We start from the raw sequence: 16,560 nt of genomic DNA on the forward strand, positions 1-16,560 counted from the left end.
CCATGAAACTAAGCAAGGCATGGCCACTTGTCGAATCGACTAGCTGATCGATCCTCGGCAAGGGATATAAATCCTTTGGACAAGCCTTATTTAGGTCCGTGAAGTCAACGCACATCCTCCAGGTACCATTGGGCTTCTGAACCATCACCACATTTGCTAGCCATTCTGGATATTGGCAAGGTTCGATGAATCCTGCCTCCAACAATTTTTTGACCTCGGCTGCGATGTCTCGGTTCTTATTGGCGGAGTAATTCCGCTTCTTTTGCTTAACTGGTCGACACGTCGGGTCAACATTAAGCTTATGGGAGATGAGGTCTGAACTTATCCCGGGCATATCAGCTGCTGAGAAAGCAAACACATCTCTGTTGTCCCGAAGGAGCTGAATAAGTTCACAACGGGTGTTCGGATCAAGGTCCATCCCGATTGTTACACATTTCTCAACGTCTCCTTCGGCCAACTCAACTGTTTCAGTCTGTTGGTCCATGTCCATTGCTGATGGACTGGACTCTTCATAATCTGGCCTGCTGCCAATGTCGGCAGGTGTCCTAGTCTTTTTGTTCTTCGGCTGGCTCTCTGAGTCTTGCGGCTCAGCTGAAGAGCTAGCCTTTTCCCTTTCGGGCCCTTTACCTCTGGGTACAGATCCTTGGGCCGAAGCACTTAGGCCTTTCGGCTTTTTTGTGCTCGGCTCTCTTTCTTTTTCTTTCTCCTCCTCATCCTTGTCATCTGGGCGACTATTGGATGGTTTGAGGTAGTTGCACCTTCGGGCGTCCTTTTGGTTGCCCTGTATCCTTTCGGGGAAGCCGGCGTCTGAGACGTAAATCATCAGCTGATGATAAGTTGAGACGACCCCTTGGATCTCATGAATTATGGGTCTCCCCAAAATCACGTTGTACACTGAAGGAGCGTCGATGACCAAAAATTCAATCATGACATTCCTGGCTGCCTCATCGCAACCGATGGTGACAGGAAGTGTCACCTTCCCATCTGGATAAGTTCAAGCCCCATTGAACCCGGATACCGGGTAGGGTACCGGCGTAAGGTGCTTGGGCTTCAGCTTGATTTGATTGTAGGCCTTTCGGAACAGAATGTTTGCTCCACTGCCACCGTCAACAAGGACCTTACTGACGTCGTGGTTGGCCACCGTGGCGATGATCACCAACGGATCCTCGTGAGGGAACGTAATCCCCCGGCAGTCGGCGGCTGTGAACGTCATGTTCGGCACCGGCGACTGGGGAGATTGAATGTCAGCGTTGTTCACCTGGTGAGTCAAAGCTCTAAGGTGTCGCTTGTGCTCCCTCCGAGAGTATATTCCTCCCGAGATAACATTGATCGGAGGGAATTTCCCCTCCGTCTTTTTACTGTTTTTCCGGGGGAAGTCGAGGTCTTGCCGAGAGTCCTTTGCTGACTTCTCGGATTCTTTTTTCTCGCGGTGATCCGCGATGTATTTTTTCAAGTATCCCTTCCGGACCATGTCCTCTATCTGGTCCTTCAGTTGGATACACTCCTCAGTGTTGTGTCCCGAAGACTCGTGGAACTCGCACCACTGATTTTTATTTTTTCGCTGATACCACTCTGGGAGTGGTCTCGGCTTTCGGTAACTCTGCTCCTCCTTCGTCACGCTGTAAATTTTGGCGCGGGGAAGAGAGAGCGGAGTGTAGGACTCGTATCTGCCTGTGTATGAGGCAGATCTTTCCTTCTTTGGGTCGCTGGCCAAAGATTGCTCCGAGGCCTTTGACTTTCCTTTTGCCTTATGGCCTTGGCCTTCAGACAAGGGTATTTGCCTTTGTTTCCCTCCCCCAAATTGAGGTTGGGTTTTCTCTTTGTTCCATTCTTCGGCTCGGATGAACTTATCCGAGGCATTCAGAGCTTCCTCCAAGGTCTGCGGGGTATGCATGACCATGAAGTCTAGGAACTTTCCGGGCTGAAGGCCATTCTGCATTGCAAAAACGGCTAGCCCCTGGTCCAGCTGAGAGACGCTGGATGACTCGTTACTGAAACGGGTCAGATAGTCTCGGAGGCTTTCGGTTTCCCCCTGTTGTAGACTCATGAGCTCTGCAGTAGTCTTCTCTCGGCGGTTTGCCGTGGAAAACTTGCTCCTGAACTTGGAGGACAGATCATCCCACCCTGTTATGGAGCCTTGCCTTACTCCCTTGGAGATCCACGCTTGCGCGACCCCCTTGAGAGTGGTTGGGAAATATTTGCACCAAGTCGCCTCGGATCTGGGGCAAAAATGCATATGAGTCTCATACGAGGCCACGTGATCCTTCGGATCCAAGGTCCCGTCATATGTGATGTGCGACGGTATTTTAACCGTGGGTACGCGCTCTTCCAGTATCCATTGCTCGAATGGTGAACTGGCGGGTAGCATAACGGCCTTGCCCTTGTTCCTGGCCGAAGGGACCGCGCTCCGCCCTCTTAGAGAGGTAGGAGTGGTTTTCGTCCCTGGCTGGGAAGTCTGGGCCTCGGCTGCAGGGAACGAGAGGTGACTGCGCACGCTTGGTTCCTTGCCGCCGAGTCGGTCAAGGACGCTTCGGCGAACAGTCTCAGGTTCTCGGTGAGTAGATTCTGGCCGAGAAGCTGAGCTGCTGCTCTTATGCGCTTCTGGTCTTGAGGATGAGGATCCTTTTAAAAATTGAGGGTTCTTTTTCCTCTCTTTTTCATTTTTCCAGGAATCCTCTTCCCACTCTTCCAGTTTCCGGAAGGAAGGAAGCTTCCCACCATCATGGTCTAACTTCCTCCGCTGATGCCGGGTATGCGGAGGAGTTCGATCACGAGGTGGTGGCATATTTTGTGCCCTCATCGCCTCCATGAGCACTGCCAGCGCTCTCGCCACCTCTTCCGAGCTGGGCCCCGTCAAAGGGGTCCTCGGCCGAGTATGGGAATGAGGGCGCGCAGCCGATGGTTGGCTTTGGGGCACTGAATGTGTCCTATGATCGGACTCACCCCTGCTAGACCGAGAGTGACTCGGCCTATAATGAGAGTCATGAATTACGGGAGAAAGGGAATCCTCCTTGTATGATCCTCCCCCCGAGCTGGCACCCTTGGGAGAGTTCCGGTCCGGCGAGGGTGATGGTGTACGGGTTTTAGGCTTTTCGCCCGCTCCTTGACGGAGGCTTTTGCTCTTGCGGTTCTTAGCCATTGCTACTAAGATAATTGCAAGATGATCTTGGTTAGAAATTTGGCTTAAAGATTTTTGAAAGTCTTCCCCACAGACGGCGCCAAATTGTTTCGGGTGAAAACAATGGGACCTTGCCGAAGGTCCGTTGAAACGGAGAAGACTGGATTCGGTCCAAGTTATGCTGGGCCGAAGGTTTCCTCACAGTAAACACACGTAAACTAGCCTCGGGGGTGTTGCCGAGGAAGGCCCCTCCGATGCTAAAGTCAGTACAATGTGTAGAAAGAGAGCACTATGCAAGAGAATTAGTTGCTTGAGGTTTTTCTTGAATATATGAGAATATATGAATCTATGAATCCTCCATGAATGTATGAATATTGATGGCTTTTATACCTCTTCATTCATGGAGAGGTTGGGCCTTAGCCCAATTGGCTTGCTTTGAGGGCTGACCTTTGACTTTAGCACAATTGGAGAGTTGAACCTTGACCTTGGGCTTTTAATTGGATCATTTAATGCCTAGGCCCAATTGGACTAAATTGGACCCAAACAACAAGTATATTTTTTTTTGGTGTAAAGAGAGATACAAAAGGTGATCCATGATGTGTATATAAGAGTTAATTTCATGTTATGTATTTCCTTCAAAATAATGAGTTAAGTAATATATATTCATATACATATATATACATATCTATTTAGAAGAGAGTATGACCACATATAAAATCAATAAAATTCAATTTTATATTGGGTTTTAGTTGTATGTATCATTAATTTTCTATCTATTTTTTCAATGTGAAACAAGTGGTACCAACTCACATGTGGGTTCGATATTTTTTGTCTGTCGGTCCTTTAACTGAATGGTGGATTTAACTCAACTAACACAAACCACCACCACCACTAACAAAGAAACCGTCATACTTTCAACAACTCAAATACGGAGTATGATGAAAAAGCTAACAACAAAATGCAAGGGTCAATATAAAAATCGGATCCCTTCATGTAATAGAAGGGGTGAATTACTGTTATAAACTATATGATTATATAATCCCTCCTAAAAATCTCCTAAATCACAAATCCACTCTATTTCAATCATATTAAAGGTGGAAGATTCAAAGAAGTATACTTTGCCACTAGTTTTTTGTCAAGTGTATCTCCCTTCCACTTCAAAGTTGGTTGCCTTCTCATCACTTTAAAAACACCTTTATTCTCCCATATATATATACACAGTTTTGCATTATTTTAGCCTCAACTCAAACTAAACACAAAAACATACCAATCCAACCCTATTTCATTATTTCTCATATTATTATTTCGAGTATTATTATCGTTCTACATCTTCGTCTTGTTTAATGGATTCCTCCTCCCTAAAATTCGAGTTAAAGATCATTGGAGCGAAAAACATACAAGTAAAACACAAAGGTAATCTATTCATTAGATGCTACCTTTCAGTAGGAAGCAACAACAGAAAAATTCAGGTTAACACAAAAGAAATAAGTTCTGCTCATCAAAAAGATGATTACATCTTTTGGGATGACACTTTTTCAATAGAGTGCAATGGTTCAGAGGATTCAATCAATAATCTCAAGGAAGCAAGTGTGTTATTCGAGCTTAGGTGGCGAAACACCAAGGCTTTTCTAGGGAAGATTGGCGGGTCTCAGCTCCTAGCAACAGCTGAGATGCCTTGGAAGAATGTCTTTAATGCGCCGAAAATGGAATTTCAGAGGTGGGCTGTTATGACTGTCAATCATGATGGTAATAAGTTGCTTAAAACTTTTGAAGACGGAGTTAAGCCACCGGCGTTGCAGATAGCAATGAAGGTAGAAGTTCCGGTGGTGAGCGTGGCGTCCAAGGAAGAGATGAGGAAGATGAGAAGAAGAGAGCGTATGAATGGATGGAAAGAGTGTGGGTGCAACTCTAATGAAGGGTGTTGCTCTTCTTGTGTTGATAATGAGCTGATTTTGATTGGTGCAACTTTAGATGGCTTTTAGCTATTGTTTACACTGTTATTTTTGGTTTAGGTGATTAGTGAGTACATGTATAGAATTACTTAGTGCACTAATTTAGATGTTGATTTGGTAACAATCAATCAATGCAATTCTGCTATTATGCTCATATATGTATCATTGCTCTGATTTGCATATACTTCAATTCTTTTGCAATATTACTATTCAATATTCTTCAACTACAAGATTGTTTAGATTTTAGGATTGCCCATTTAGCATGTACCTTAGTAAGAAGTTGGGCCATTGCGCTAGCTAGCAAGACCATGTTGGGCCACTTTATGATTCTAGAAATGGAGACCAAAGCCTGTTATAATGTAAAGTAATTACTAATTAGTAGTCTAGTACTCCGTACTTCCTAGCTCTTTGACGAAGTGAGCTTTAAAAAAAAATAGAAGAAGTGTTAGTGTACGAGAAAAGACAAGTTTATCTCTTGTTTATTACGGGGACAAAAGTGTAATTTTTGTTATGAAAATGGGTAAAACTGCTACGGTTTTGCCTTGAAATCATTGCTTGAGGTAGCAATTTTACTCCGTGATTGTTTATCATGGAGATTGACCGGGGCAACCTCTAATTGTATTACTCCGTTGTAAATTTGTACTCGTAAAAAATACTGTGTAAAATAAATTTTTTTTTATTTGGGAAGGTAATTTTGTAAAAATCCTAAGAATACCAACCATGACATTAATGACTCTGAACAAGTAGATAGAGTACACTAGCTCCTTCATTCACCAAAAGCTTGTGACTGATTGACTAAGAAAATCTTTACAGAATAAAATTTGAAGTTGATTAATAAAGCAATCCATAATTTAAATATTTAAAAATACAGTAGCAGCTACTTAGAGTACATTACAAATTTCAAATTCATTTGAAAAATCAAATCATAATAAAACCCAATAAAACTCATATGATCTCACCTTCTTCACTCATTCAGTCCTAGCTCAAAAAAAAAAAAAAAAAAAAAAAAAACAGAGGAGAGAGAAAGTAGAAGAAGATAGAAAAAAATGGCGGAAAGAGCAACAGCTGGTAAAAAATCTCACACTTCAACAGCTGATCTCCTTACTTGGACTGAAACTCCTCTTCCTCATTCTCCTGCTCCTTCCTCTGCTCCTCGTTCTCACCAGGTACTATTTTTTTTAATTATATTTTTAATTTTTTGTTCATTTAATTTCAACTTTATGTTTTTTCGTATCATGCTCTCGAGTGTAAGATCTAATTTGCACCTGATTTAGGGTTTTGTTGATTAATTGATTGAATGTGTTGTTTGAATGTTTAATTTCAGCCGTCGGATGCGGTGAGTAAGGTGTTGTTTGGTGGTCAGATCAGTGAGGAGGAAGCTGAGAGTCTTGCTAAGAGGTATACGATCTGCTTGTTTTTCTCCAGATTTATTACCTTTTTTTTTTCCTTTTATTTGCTATATTCTTTGCTTAGATTCCTTTTAATATTAGTTTAATCTTAAACAAAACTATTGTTGAAAAATACATTTACAAATAAAATAAAAAAAGGTTCTAACCAGTACAAATGTGGATTTATTTGTAGACATTACATTTTGTTGTGACGGATTATTAATTCTTAAATCGGATTTTAAATTTGATTTTGTTTAGATGTAGCAATGCCTCCATAAACCCTACCAAATTATATAAATTAATGGATTTGAAAAATGGCTTAGTTGATGTTTGAGTTATTTATTTATTTTATTATAAGCTAACTATGTAAAGCATAAGGCATGATTCATCTGTACTTTTTGATGGATACCCAAGTAAAAGATGTCAATGTTGTGAAAATCAAGTTCTAATGAGGGCTAATAAGTTTTGATAAGTTAAGTTGGCCGATAAGGGCTACCTAAGTTCAATTTACAACTTGAAATTCTAGAACACGCTTTATTAATACATGGAATGGAAGCATAGAAATCCATAGATTTAAAGTTGCTTTCATTAAGAAGCTTCATGACCATGGTCGTTGCTGTTAGCATAGAAGTCCATCTTCTATAAGCCTCCTGCATGTATGATAGAACCTATGCACTAGTTCATTAACCTGTGGAAACTCCTACTTTCTATATAATGGTGCTAAATAGTATGAATGATTCAAGACTCGATTACATTGCTCCCAGCTGGCTATAAATCTATAATGTGTGTAAGTTACATTCCATACCAGGTCTTTCTGTTCGTATAGACAAAACCCTGCCATGCATGTATCTAAGTTTCTTGATACCTTTTCTAGCTCCGTTTTTGGTTGACCCAATATGTCTTCCAAAGAGGACTAACTGCAATGTTGATATTGGCGCTCAAATTGCATCCAAAAGCTAATTGATAGGTGTTACAAAATTACTCATTGGTTAGTAAGTGAAGCTAGGTGATAATCCGTGAATTGTAATTTTAGCTGTTCATCATTTTGGCTATGTAGATCTAGCTACATGACCTACATCAATCTTGTTTTGCTGAATAACTATATGTCAATAAAGACATTGACTTCACATTAGAGGATGCCCAGCCCAAACCTTATTAGTTCATCACATGGACTATATGCTGACCCAGCTACATTCTGGTTGTGTTCAATATCTTGTATGATCCGAATTCAGCAGCTCTTTTCTTTTTCATATTTTTACAAAATCAGCCTTGCCCTTTTCATATTAGTGCTGGACTAATTGTTTTTATTAGACATTAGGTTCTTGAGACCTCTGCATCATTTAGTTCTCTGCATAACTGACCTATTCATTTGCTACTTCAGGAAGCCTTGTTCTGGATATAAAATGAAGGAGATGACTGGAAGTGGAATATTTGCGGGTTCTGAAGATGATACTACAGCAGAATCTGGGAGTGCTAATCCCAATTCAAATAAAACTGGATTGAGAGTTTATCAGGTTTATTTTCATTAATATACTTCATACAAAGTATATATTCTTGTAATGACACACCGGATCAACTCTTGACCCTTTCTCTTGTAACTGCCAATTGCAGCAAGCTGTCAATGGAATTAGCCAGATTTCTTTTAGTGTCGATGAAAGTGTGATCCCCAAGAAGCCTACGTCTCTGCCAGAGGTTGCAAAGCAACGTGAATTGAGTGGCACTCTGGAAGCTGAGGCAGACTCAAAGATCAAAAAGGGACTGTCAGATGCCAAGTGCAAGGAACTCAGTGGAAATGACATTTTTGGCCCACCTCCGGAAAATCTTCCTCGATCATTGGCTGTTGCACGTTCATTGGAGTCAAAAGAAAAGGACATGGGTGAGCCAGCACCACGAACTGTCCGGACATCTGTTAGAGTTTCCAATGTGAGTATAATTAGTTTTAAGAGCGTGATTCAATCTTTTCTATGCTCTGGCTGTACTAAGTTGGTTTCCCCGTATGTTCTGTTTGTGTGGTCAGCAATTCGGGATCACTTGTTTAAATATAACCTTTATTGTGCATTGCCTTGAGTTTGCTATCTGTGTTTGGAGGACAATGATTGTAGGAAGGTAGGCTCTAGAGGACCGTAACAGAATACATTTGAATATGAAATTTATATGCGTGTTAATTGAATTGCCTGATTAGTGGCTACTGTACTGATAAACTTGACAGTTTTGTCAAAGGATAAAAGTTTATAGCTGTAAGTCTCAAGTATTGTCATCCATTTTAGTATTTGAGAAGTTTTCTTGCAAAGTAGATCATTAACATTTTCTCTTTTTGTAGCCTGCTGGAGGACAGAGTAATATTATGTTTGGTGATGATCCTGCTGTCAAGTCAACAAGGAAGCTTCATAACCAGAAGTTCCAAGAGCTGACAGGTAACGACATCTTTAAGGGGGATGCTCCTGCAGAGTCAGCAGAGAAGCATCTCAGCAAGGCTAAGCTGAGAGAGATGAGTGGGAGCAATATATTTGCTGAGGGAGAGAAAGTAGAACCCCGAGATTATTTTGGTGGTGTGCGCAAGCCTCCTGGTGGAGAAAGCAGCATTAGTTTAGTTTAAGATCCTGTGTTAATCAGTAATCATGGCTATATATTGACCAACTGTTATCTGATAGGACTGGCAAGAGCTCTTCCTGCCTTTTGTGCAGCGCCCCTTGAGGGGTTTGTTAGCTAGCTAGCTAACCAACACGGTAGCAGGTTTTGACTTTGTACCCTGAATAAATTAGCTTCAGACTTGCCATGTAATGGCATTATGTTAATTATTAGGATTTCTGCATGTTTTGCAGTTATTTTAGGACTTCATCAGATCATTTAATGTAGGACTATATGCGTTTACCTTGAGTTCTTGCTGTTTGAGTGCTGTATTCTGATTACCAAATGGTTGCTCACCATCTAACCCTGTGAGGCTGTGATAACCTATGCAGTTATACAAGTTGATTTTCGGTCATCTTAAAGTAAATTAGCTTTGAATATCACAAGCATTTTATGGTCATTTCAACCAGAAAATAAGTGTGTTATGTTTCATTAGAATTTCTTGTGAGTTCCATTAAAAGAATTTTATGGTAAAATATAGTAGCTTAGTACTATTTTATAGACTTTTAGTATTTTTGTGATGATTATACTCTTAAAAATATTACTGTTAGATTTGGGCCGAAGCATAGAGGCAGGTAAGCTCAAACTTTACCTCTCTTGCCTGATGTACATTAGTCTCAATTACTCTCAAATTTTCCATTGGACTAGAAGTATAAAACCCATATATTCAAAACTTTATTCAACCGGATTTTGGATTTTTGGAAGTACAATAAAACAGCAAAATCCAACCATAGCAGCGGCTAGTACAAAACATAAAGCATCAACCAGAGCAAGGACCATCCTCAGGTAGGTGTTTAAGCATTCTCAGAACCAACCAGCTCAATCAGCATTTTCTCGTAATCTCCGTGAGTGTCCTTAGCAATAGCACGATCAAGAGGAACGCTGTTTCTGCGATAATACTCTTCCTTGATGCGCTGCATATCAACTTCAGCCCGGGTGGTCACAACTCTAGTTAGAGCTGATTCATCTGTTCCCGTCTTGTTTATAGCAAGACGAAGAAGCTTCTCAAAGTATTTCTCAGGACATGTCAGGCACTTGACAGTTGCCCTTAGCAACTTCAAGTAATCATCCTTAGGATCCTCCTTAAGATCCTGCAGATAGTTGACATAAAACGATCTCAGATATAAGAACAGTAATTATAACATAATAGTAGCAACACTGAAAGACAATATACCTTGGTAATAGCATGACCATACTCATTGTTGTAGGTGTTGAGTGTGGCGCTTAGCTGTGCTGTGCTCCTTGTAGCGATGATTCTGATGAGATCGTCATCAGCATAAGCCTTGTCTGAGATCTTCTCATGAAGTATCTTAGCCTCTGATTTTGCCAGATGATTGTTAACCTCAGGCCCTTCGTATCTGAACGAGGTCAGCAGAGCAACCAGAAGCTGCAAAAGATAATTGAAATGCTTCAATTTAATAGACCTTTAGTCATAAGAACATTATTACAGCCAAATATTCCATCAATTTGTATAATTTGCTATCCAAATGTGAAACACTTCATCCTAGACAACTGTATAACTTCTAGTTACAACATACAAGCATCAAATGTAGTTCATGAGATTTAAGTTTAAGAAAGACAACATGTAAATATGTAATGACTATGATATAAAACTTAATAAGCTAAGTATGACATTTTGTTCAATTCCTTAAAACTGACTCGATCAAATGCAGTATATAGGGAAAATAGTAATCAACTGCACCTTGCGGAAGTCACCAGTGGTGTGTTGAGCCACATCCTCTTCAATCGATTTCTTGTAACGAGCATGGTAGGCTCGCCTAGCATTGAAGAGATCCTCTGAAGATCGAGTACAAGCAACTTCAATGAGAACCCAATTGCTGGAAGTGAACTTCTTAGTAGCTTCATTAGCCAAAAATGCATCGCGCTCAGGAGGATCCAGGGTAAACAAATGAACTGCCCTCTGTATCATTCAAACAAACATTTTACTTCATACTTTCTTCTGACATATTGTTTTTTAGACCCTAGTCACCCAACTCATACAAGAGATTCTAATATCACCAACTATTCACAATTCTTGGTTGACATGCAAGACAATGATGTAAACGAGATTTGATCAGTACCTCAGACTAGGCCAACCCTAAGAATTTAAACAATTTCTTCGTGATCAAAATCGAATTTTATAATTCTATCCTCTAATACAGGAGATCAAAACAACAATTGATCATATATTATACATTACACCATTAATTTTTATGCAAAACCCATATTTATTCATCATCATTCAATCAATGTCATATAATAAAAGAATTCAAATAAATAAATCACCTCAAAGTCACTAGTAAGCTCTTTGTCGAGCGTTTTAAGGAGATCTTCACCATAAGTTTCCTGGTAAAACTCACGGATCAACTTGCGTTGGTACGCATTCCTATGAGCCAATATTGTTATGATCAATTCCTCATTCGTTCCCCATCCTACAACAACATAATAAATTCATTTCACATTTCACATCAATGAATAATCCATCTACAAGATCGTAGACGGAATTTCATCTAAGACATTACCACCAAAACTTTAACCAACTAAGCTAATTAATAACGACGACAAATTTTCAAACGTTGAATAGAAAATAATAATCAATAATAAAGATTAAGAATATAGACCAGAAAAGGCTTTGTGGAGTTGCTCAACATCCTCAGCAACATCAGGGAGAGCAGCAGGAACAGAGAGGGTAGCCATTTTTGTTGAGATCTTAGTTTTTTTTTTTTTTTTTTTTTTTTTTTTTTTTTTGTGATTTGAATGATGGAATAATGTGGATCTCCTGAGATGTTGACTGTTATTGATATGGGATATATATAGGGAAACTAAAGGGGATGAATGTAGGGATATTCAATCAATTTTTTATTACAAAAAAAAAATGAATGATGCGATTGATATTACAAAATTGTAACGATCAGACACCTCCGCAATTTCTCAGGGATTGCTTTACTCGGTTTGGGTTTATCTAATTGTCATCTTAAAGTCTTTACATTTTTATTACACTGCTTGACGTGGTGCTAGCTGCTAACAGATCATTCACCTTTTTTAGGCACCTCTTTTTTTTCTTTTTTCTTTTTATAAATGTATTAATTACTAATAAGTCGCAATAATATACTTTCGCTTTACTAAACAATTGTACATTATGATGTTACCATGAAAAGAAAGATCATGTTTACGACTTTAATGAGTGTAATAATATAGTAATTGTATATTAAAATGTTTTTTCATATCAACACGGAAAACATCCTGACAATAAGCTTGTATAATTGTATTTGAATGAATAAATGAATCCCAAATTAAGAATTGAGGGGGTGTTTGGTATGAAAATTTGTAACATAAGAAACGTAAACAAATAAGTGTTTTCGTTTCTATTAGTTTGGTATGAGCTATAAGTAACAAATACCATTTCCAAAGGGTAACAAAATCCCCCAAATTGTTACCCTTATCCAACTAGTGGAAAAAAAAATGTGTTTCCCTCTTCAATCATAAACTCCTCAATTTGTTTCCATTTTATAAAGATACCAAACATGTATCAAAGGTAACGTGTATCATTACCTTTTCCCTTACTTATATAAATCCTTTCCATTCCATTTATGGAATTTATACCAAACGCCCCCTAAATCCCTTGTCCTTCCATACGCTTATGAACCAAAATAGTTGTTGGTACATTAAAAAAAATAAAATTAACTATTAAAAAATTTGAATGAGCCAAGAAAAATAAAGACGACTCCACTGGGGATCGAACCCAGAATCTCTGGTTTCGTAGACCAGCGCCTTATCCATTGGGCCATGGAGTCATATTGTTAAAAGAGTCTCAATTTAACTTAAATGTATTTCTTATTACGGAGTATTCGGTAACTTTGTAATGAAGCCAATACAGAAAATCTGATGAAGACTAGCTACCTAATCAGGGTTTGGGCTTCTCATTTAAATTCGAGTTAAATAAATAGAAAGATCAGATAATCTCATTTGACAATTAGATAATAGACAAATTTTCCAATTTTGGGAACAATTTATCCATTGTTTTTTTCTCATCACTTTGCTGTTAGATGATCCTGTGAGATGTTTGTTTTGGGTATTTGATGATTGGTAATTTCTGGGTTGAACTAATGAAATGGGAAAGCAACGATCTTTTCGTAGTAAAGCAGTAAATCTCGTCTCTGACCTCACCACTGTCCTTCTTAACCCCATTTCTGATAAAATCTCCAAGAATCCCCCTTCTCCTCCTGTATGTCTTTTTCTCTCTCTTGTTTTCTGTTGCAATTTCTTGGTTTTTTATGATTTTTTGAAATTTTTCTGCAATTTCATTTCATGGGTTTTGTTGTTAATTGAGCTTTATTTGAAGCAATTTCATGGGTCTTATTGTTTGATTTGAGTTTAATTTAATTGGTTTGATGGTACTTGAGCTGAAGTTGAAGCAATTTCTATTTACCCATTTCATAAATTCTTGTATTTTTGTTATTTTTTATGCTTTAGGGTTTATCTTAATGGAAATTAGGATTGTGGGTTTTTGTTTAAATGTGCATTAATTAATCCATTTTGTTTATATTCTTAGGAGAATAATGATATTGACTCAGAGGAAAGTCAGCTTGTATCAATTTGTGAAGAGGGTTCTGTAACTTCAGTTGATGGACCTGATACCTCATCGTTCACTGCATTCCTTTATTCTCTTTTAAAAGATGATTACTTTAGTGCCGAAAGAGATGACGGGCAGCAGAATAATATTAATGCACCTGTAAAAGATGAATCTGCATCTGAACCTGAAAGTGATATTAGAGCTGAAATTAAACCTGAACATGTAAAGGCAGAACCCGAAAATGTGAGTGTTGTTAGAGAGAGTGGTGGAAAGAGAGGGTTGATTTCTAAGGGGAGACAGTCTATTGGTAAAGCTATGAATTATGCTGCCAGATTAGCATGGTTTCGAAATCAAGCATCGGAGAGAATGCCCAAGTCTGAAGCTATTACTGATGGTAATGATGTAAGTCGGGATGGAGGAAATATAAGGCCGATGGAGAGTGTAGCTGAACTCCCAGACATGTCTGATAAGTCATTGCTTCTTTCGCAGAAAAACCGGATCATACTATATGCTTCCCTTCCATCACTTGTCAAAGGGAGGAAATGGGTGTTGCTCTACAGGTGTAGGATCATTGTCCTAATGCATTTAGATTTCAGTTTCTGAAATCTTTGTTTGGTTCTCTGTCTAGTGTTTGATGATATGTTTTTTTACTGTTCTATTGAGTCCTGCAGCACATGGAAGCATGGCATATCACTCTCAACCCTGTACCGGAAAAGCATGCTCTGCACTGGCTTGAGTCTGCTGGTATCTTCTTTTCCACGTATTTTTTACCTATCTCTATTTTAAGAAATACTATTAGTGAACAAGAACTGAAGGACCTTTATACCCCTTTTTTTATAATACAAGCCTAAAACTCTTCCACTCATTCCAATGCCTCAGAAAGTTGATTGTTCACCAAAGATATTCATCTTACAATTTGCATTGTGTGTATTGGTGTAAAAAGGTTTGGCTTTGTTTCACATCTGTGCCGTGCCCTTTTAATTGAAATAGTTTTGCTTTTGAACAGTCCAATCGGAAGAAAGATTCATCTGTGTGAAAGATTGATTGGACAATTGAAATTTAATGTGTTTCTGATTGTGGTTTTCAGCCTTTTAGCTCCTGAATTTGGATTCACTATATTTTAGTGACTGATTCTGGTGAACAATTGAACATTAGGACATAACTCATCTTCACAAACACTTTTTCATTGGCCAGTTGCATCTTATGTAACTTTAGGAATGTTTTTTTATCATCTTGCTCTTGGAAAACTTAGTTTTCATCGTGATCTGGTGGCATTGGACAGGTGGTTGGTGATCGAGGTGGTGCAGTTTTTGGCGGATTGGTTGAGGCACCTCTTAAACCTTCTAAAAGCAGGAGGTATCAGGTGAGTTTGACCCGTAGGCTTTCTTAAGCTCTTGGTTTAAAAGTTTTGATTTCTGCAACGCTAGTCTAATTCCTTGATGCATACTCAGGGGTCAAATAGCACATTTCTTTTTACCGATGTACCTGGCCAGCCGATTATATATCGATCCACAGGTACCAATATTGAAGCTGTGCTGCTATTTAAAGTACTTCATTAGACTATGGTCTATCAGTATGTATTAGAAAGTCAGTACTAAGTTACCATGAGAGGTGGCTTATGTTTAAGTCACGTTTAGAATAAGTTCACTGCCATCTTGCTTTAGCTTATAAACTTAAGTGAGGTTGTAGCTATGATTTGGAGCACTGTTCTTGTGCATAAAAATCTGTCTGGTTCTCAACATGTCCTTTTATGCAATCTTCTTTTTACTGGATTCAGATGAAATATTTCATGTGTCTGCAGGTGTAAATCGATATTATACAGTGTGTTCTCCTGATTTCCTTGCAATGGGCGGTGGTTGTCACTTTGCACTCTACCTTGACAGTGATCTGTAAGTTACATCTCATGTTGAGAGCCATCTCTTCTTAGCTTGCAAGATTTCTTATTTTATTAAACTTCATTTTATTTATTTTGAGGTGGTAAAGATGGTTAAGATGTATTTGTATAGAAGTAATGTAGAGGACCTAGCGGCCAAGGGCCTTCGAACATGAGGGGAAAAAAATTGTCTTGATATTAGTCAAAAGATATTATTCCATTGAATGCCAAATATATTATAACTCCTATTTCTTGCTATATACTTAAACAGATTAAATGGATCAAGTGCAGCATCTGACACCTATGGGAATTCTTGCCTTGCTCTTTCCGAAGACTTTGTGGTGAAAGAAGTTGAGGTATTATTTGACTTATCCTGGATACTCTTACTTGTACCATTCATGTCTCTGTTATATGTTCAAGTTTCATAGTGAAGTTTGAGTTTTGGAATGAAACCAAACCTTTAACTAACTGCTTCTACCTTCTACAGTTATGGGGCTTTGTAAATGCTTCGAGATACGAGGAAATTCTTGCTTTAAGTCAGAATGAGCTACCTGGTATTTGTAGATGGTGACTTGTAAACAGTTAATAATGCCGGATTGATTAAGCTTCTGGAATCACGATTTTGCCAGGTTGTAGGTGTTGTTTGTTAACTAACGCGTTAATGCCCAACAATGTATATATTCAACTGTATCATCTACTGTTTTATCATGACAATGGGAAGAAACTTTAAAGCTACTGCTTTTGTACATAAATATAAAGTTGTATGTATAGAGTACCAACTACATTTACTGCTGTGGGATTACTTCTTACTGATTTAGTTTAGTAAAATTATAGCCAATGTCCTCATTTCTCGAGGATTCCAATTTCCAAATGAATTAAGCTAGCTATTACTTGATGTGAAAAGTTTGCAATGCACTTACTTTTCCCTCTAATTTAGCACAAACTCTGTTGGCCTACAATTTTAATTTATGTTACTCATTTCATATCTTCAACACCAACTGCTTTTCTTTTCTCCCTATTCTCTCCCT

The 16,560-nt window shown here is 38.8% G+C and overlaps 4 protein-coding genes and 1 non-coding gene across 6 annotated transcripts; 3 read left to right on the forward strand and 2 right to left on the reverse strand.

The window, feature by feature from the left end:
• Positions 1-4,461: 4,461 nt before the first annotated feature.
• Positions 4,462-5,100, forward strand: LOC110682567. Its single transcript, XM_021858922.1, has one exon. The coding sequence runs from the start codon at positions 4,462-4,464 to the stop codon at positions 5,098-5,100; it is 639 nt and encodes a 212-aa protein (XP_021714614.1).
• Positions 5,101-5,866: 766 nt separating this feature from the next.
• LOC110682206 lies at positions 5,867-9,441 on the forward strand. Its single transcript, XM_021858474.1, has 5 exons — positions 5,867-6,236; positions 6,395-6,468; positions 7,840-7,972; positions 8,070-8,381; positions 8,779-9,441. The coding sequence occupies exons 1-5, from the start codon at positions 6,117-6,119 to the stop codon at positions 9,052-9,054; spliced, it is 915 nt and encodes a 304-aa protein (XP_021714166.1). The 5' UTR covers positions 5,867-6,116; the 3' UTR covers positions 9,055-9,441.
• A 284-nt stretch (positions 9,442-9,725) lies between these two features.
• Positions 9,726-11,997, reverse strand: LOC110682205 (annexin D2-like). Its single transcript, XM_021858473.1, has 5 exons — positions 11,708-11,997; positions 11,373-11,518; positions 10,789-11,007; positions 10,261-10,473; positions 9,726-10,177 (listed from the first exon to the last, which is right to left on the reverse strand). The coding sequence occupies exons 1-5, from the start codon at positions 11,781-11,783 to the stop codon at positions 9,881-9,883; spliced, it is 951 nt and encodes a 316-aa protein (XP_021714165.1). The 5' UTR covers positions 11,784-11,997; the 3' UTR covers positions 9,726-9,880.
• Positions 11,998-12,807: 810 nt separating this feature from the next.
• Positions 12,808-12,880, reverse strand: TRNAR-ACG. Its single transcript has one exon. It is a non-coding gene; the product is annotated as a tRNA-Arg (tRNA).
• Positions 12,881-13,031: 151 nt separating this feature from the next.
• LOC110682207 lies at positions 13,032-16,397 on the forward strand. 2 transcript variants are annotated; one of them, XM_021858476.1, is made up of 9 exons: positions 13,032-13,311; positions 13,639-14,061; positions 14,149-14,219; positions 14,331-14,403; positions 14,942-15,022; positions 15,111-15,174; positions 15,461-15,548; positions 15,804-15,888; positions 16,020-16,397. In XM_021858476.1, exons 1-9 carry the CDS (start codon positions 13,198-13,200, stop codon positions 16,101-16,103), a joined length of 1,083 nt encoding a protein of 360 aa, XP_021714168.1. In that variant the 5' UTR covers positions 13,032-13,197; the 3' UTR covers positions 16,104-16,397. The 2 variants fall into 2 exon arrangements, with proteins under 2 accessions (XP_021714168.1, XP_021714167.1); XM_021858475.1 differs by having other exon boundaries at positions 13,033-13,311; positions 13,639-14,219.
• Positions 16,398-16,560: the final 163 nt, after the last annotated feature.

The sequence above is a fragment of the Chenopodium quinoa genome, unplaced genomic scaffold (genome assembly GCF_001683475.1).
Source record: "Chenopodium quinoa cultivar QQ74 unplaced genomic scaffold, ASM168347v1, whole genome shotgun sequence".
Taxonomy (NCBI): Eukaryota; Viridiplantae; Streptophyta; class Magnoliopsida; order Caryophyllales; family Amaranthaceae; genus Chenopodium; species Chenopodium quinoa.

Excerpts from the sequence above, each read along its gene's own strand:
- LOC110682206 (XM_021858474.1), top strand. The coding sequence starts at position 6,117 with ATGGCGGAAAGAGCAACAGCTGGTAAAAAATCTCACACTTCAACAGCT. Across the intron at positions 6,237-6,394 it reads CTGCTCCTCGTTCTCACCAG|CCGTCGGATGCGGTGAGTAA; the intron begins GTACTATTTTTT and ends GTTTAATTTCAG. Across the intron at positions 7,973-8,069 it reads CTGGATTGAGAGTTTATCAG|CAAGCTGTCAATGGAATTAG; the intron begins GTTTATTTTCAT and ends TGCCAATTGCAG.
- LOC110682567 (XM_021858922.1), top strand. The coding sequence starts at position 4,462 with ATGGATTCCTCCTCCCTAAAATTCGAGTTAAAGATCATTGGAGCGAAA.
- LOC110682207 (XM_021858475.1), top strand. The coding sequence starts at position 13,198 with ATGGGAAAGCAACGATCTTTTCGTAGTAAAGCAGTAAATCTCGTCTCT. Across the intron at positions 14,404-14,941 it reads GCACTGGCTTGAGTCTGCTG|GTGGTTGGTGATCGAGGTGG; the intron begins GTATCTTCTTTT and ends GGCATTGGACAG. Across the intron at positions 15,549-15,803 it reads CTCTACCTTGACAGTGATCT|ATTAAATGGATCAAGTGCAG; the intron begins GTAAGTTACATC and ends ATACTTAAACAG.
- LOC110682205 (XM_021858473.1), bottom strand. The coding sequence starts at position 11,783 with ATGGCTACCCTCTCTGTTCCTGCTGCTCTCCCTGATGTTGCTGAGGAT. Across the intron at positions 11,519-11,707 it reads ACTCCACAAAGCCTTTTCTG|GATGGGGAACGAATGAGGAA; the intron begins GTCTATATTCTT and ends ATGTTGTTGTAG. Across the intron at positions 10,474-10,788 it reads CCACTGGTGACTTCCGCAAG|CTTCTGGTTGCTCTGCTGAC; the intron begins GTGCAGTTGATT and ends TATCTTTTGCAG.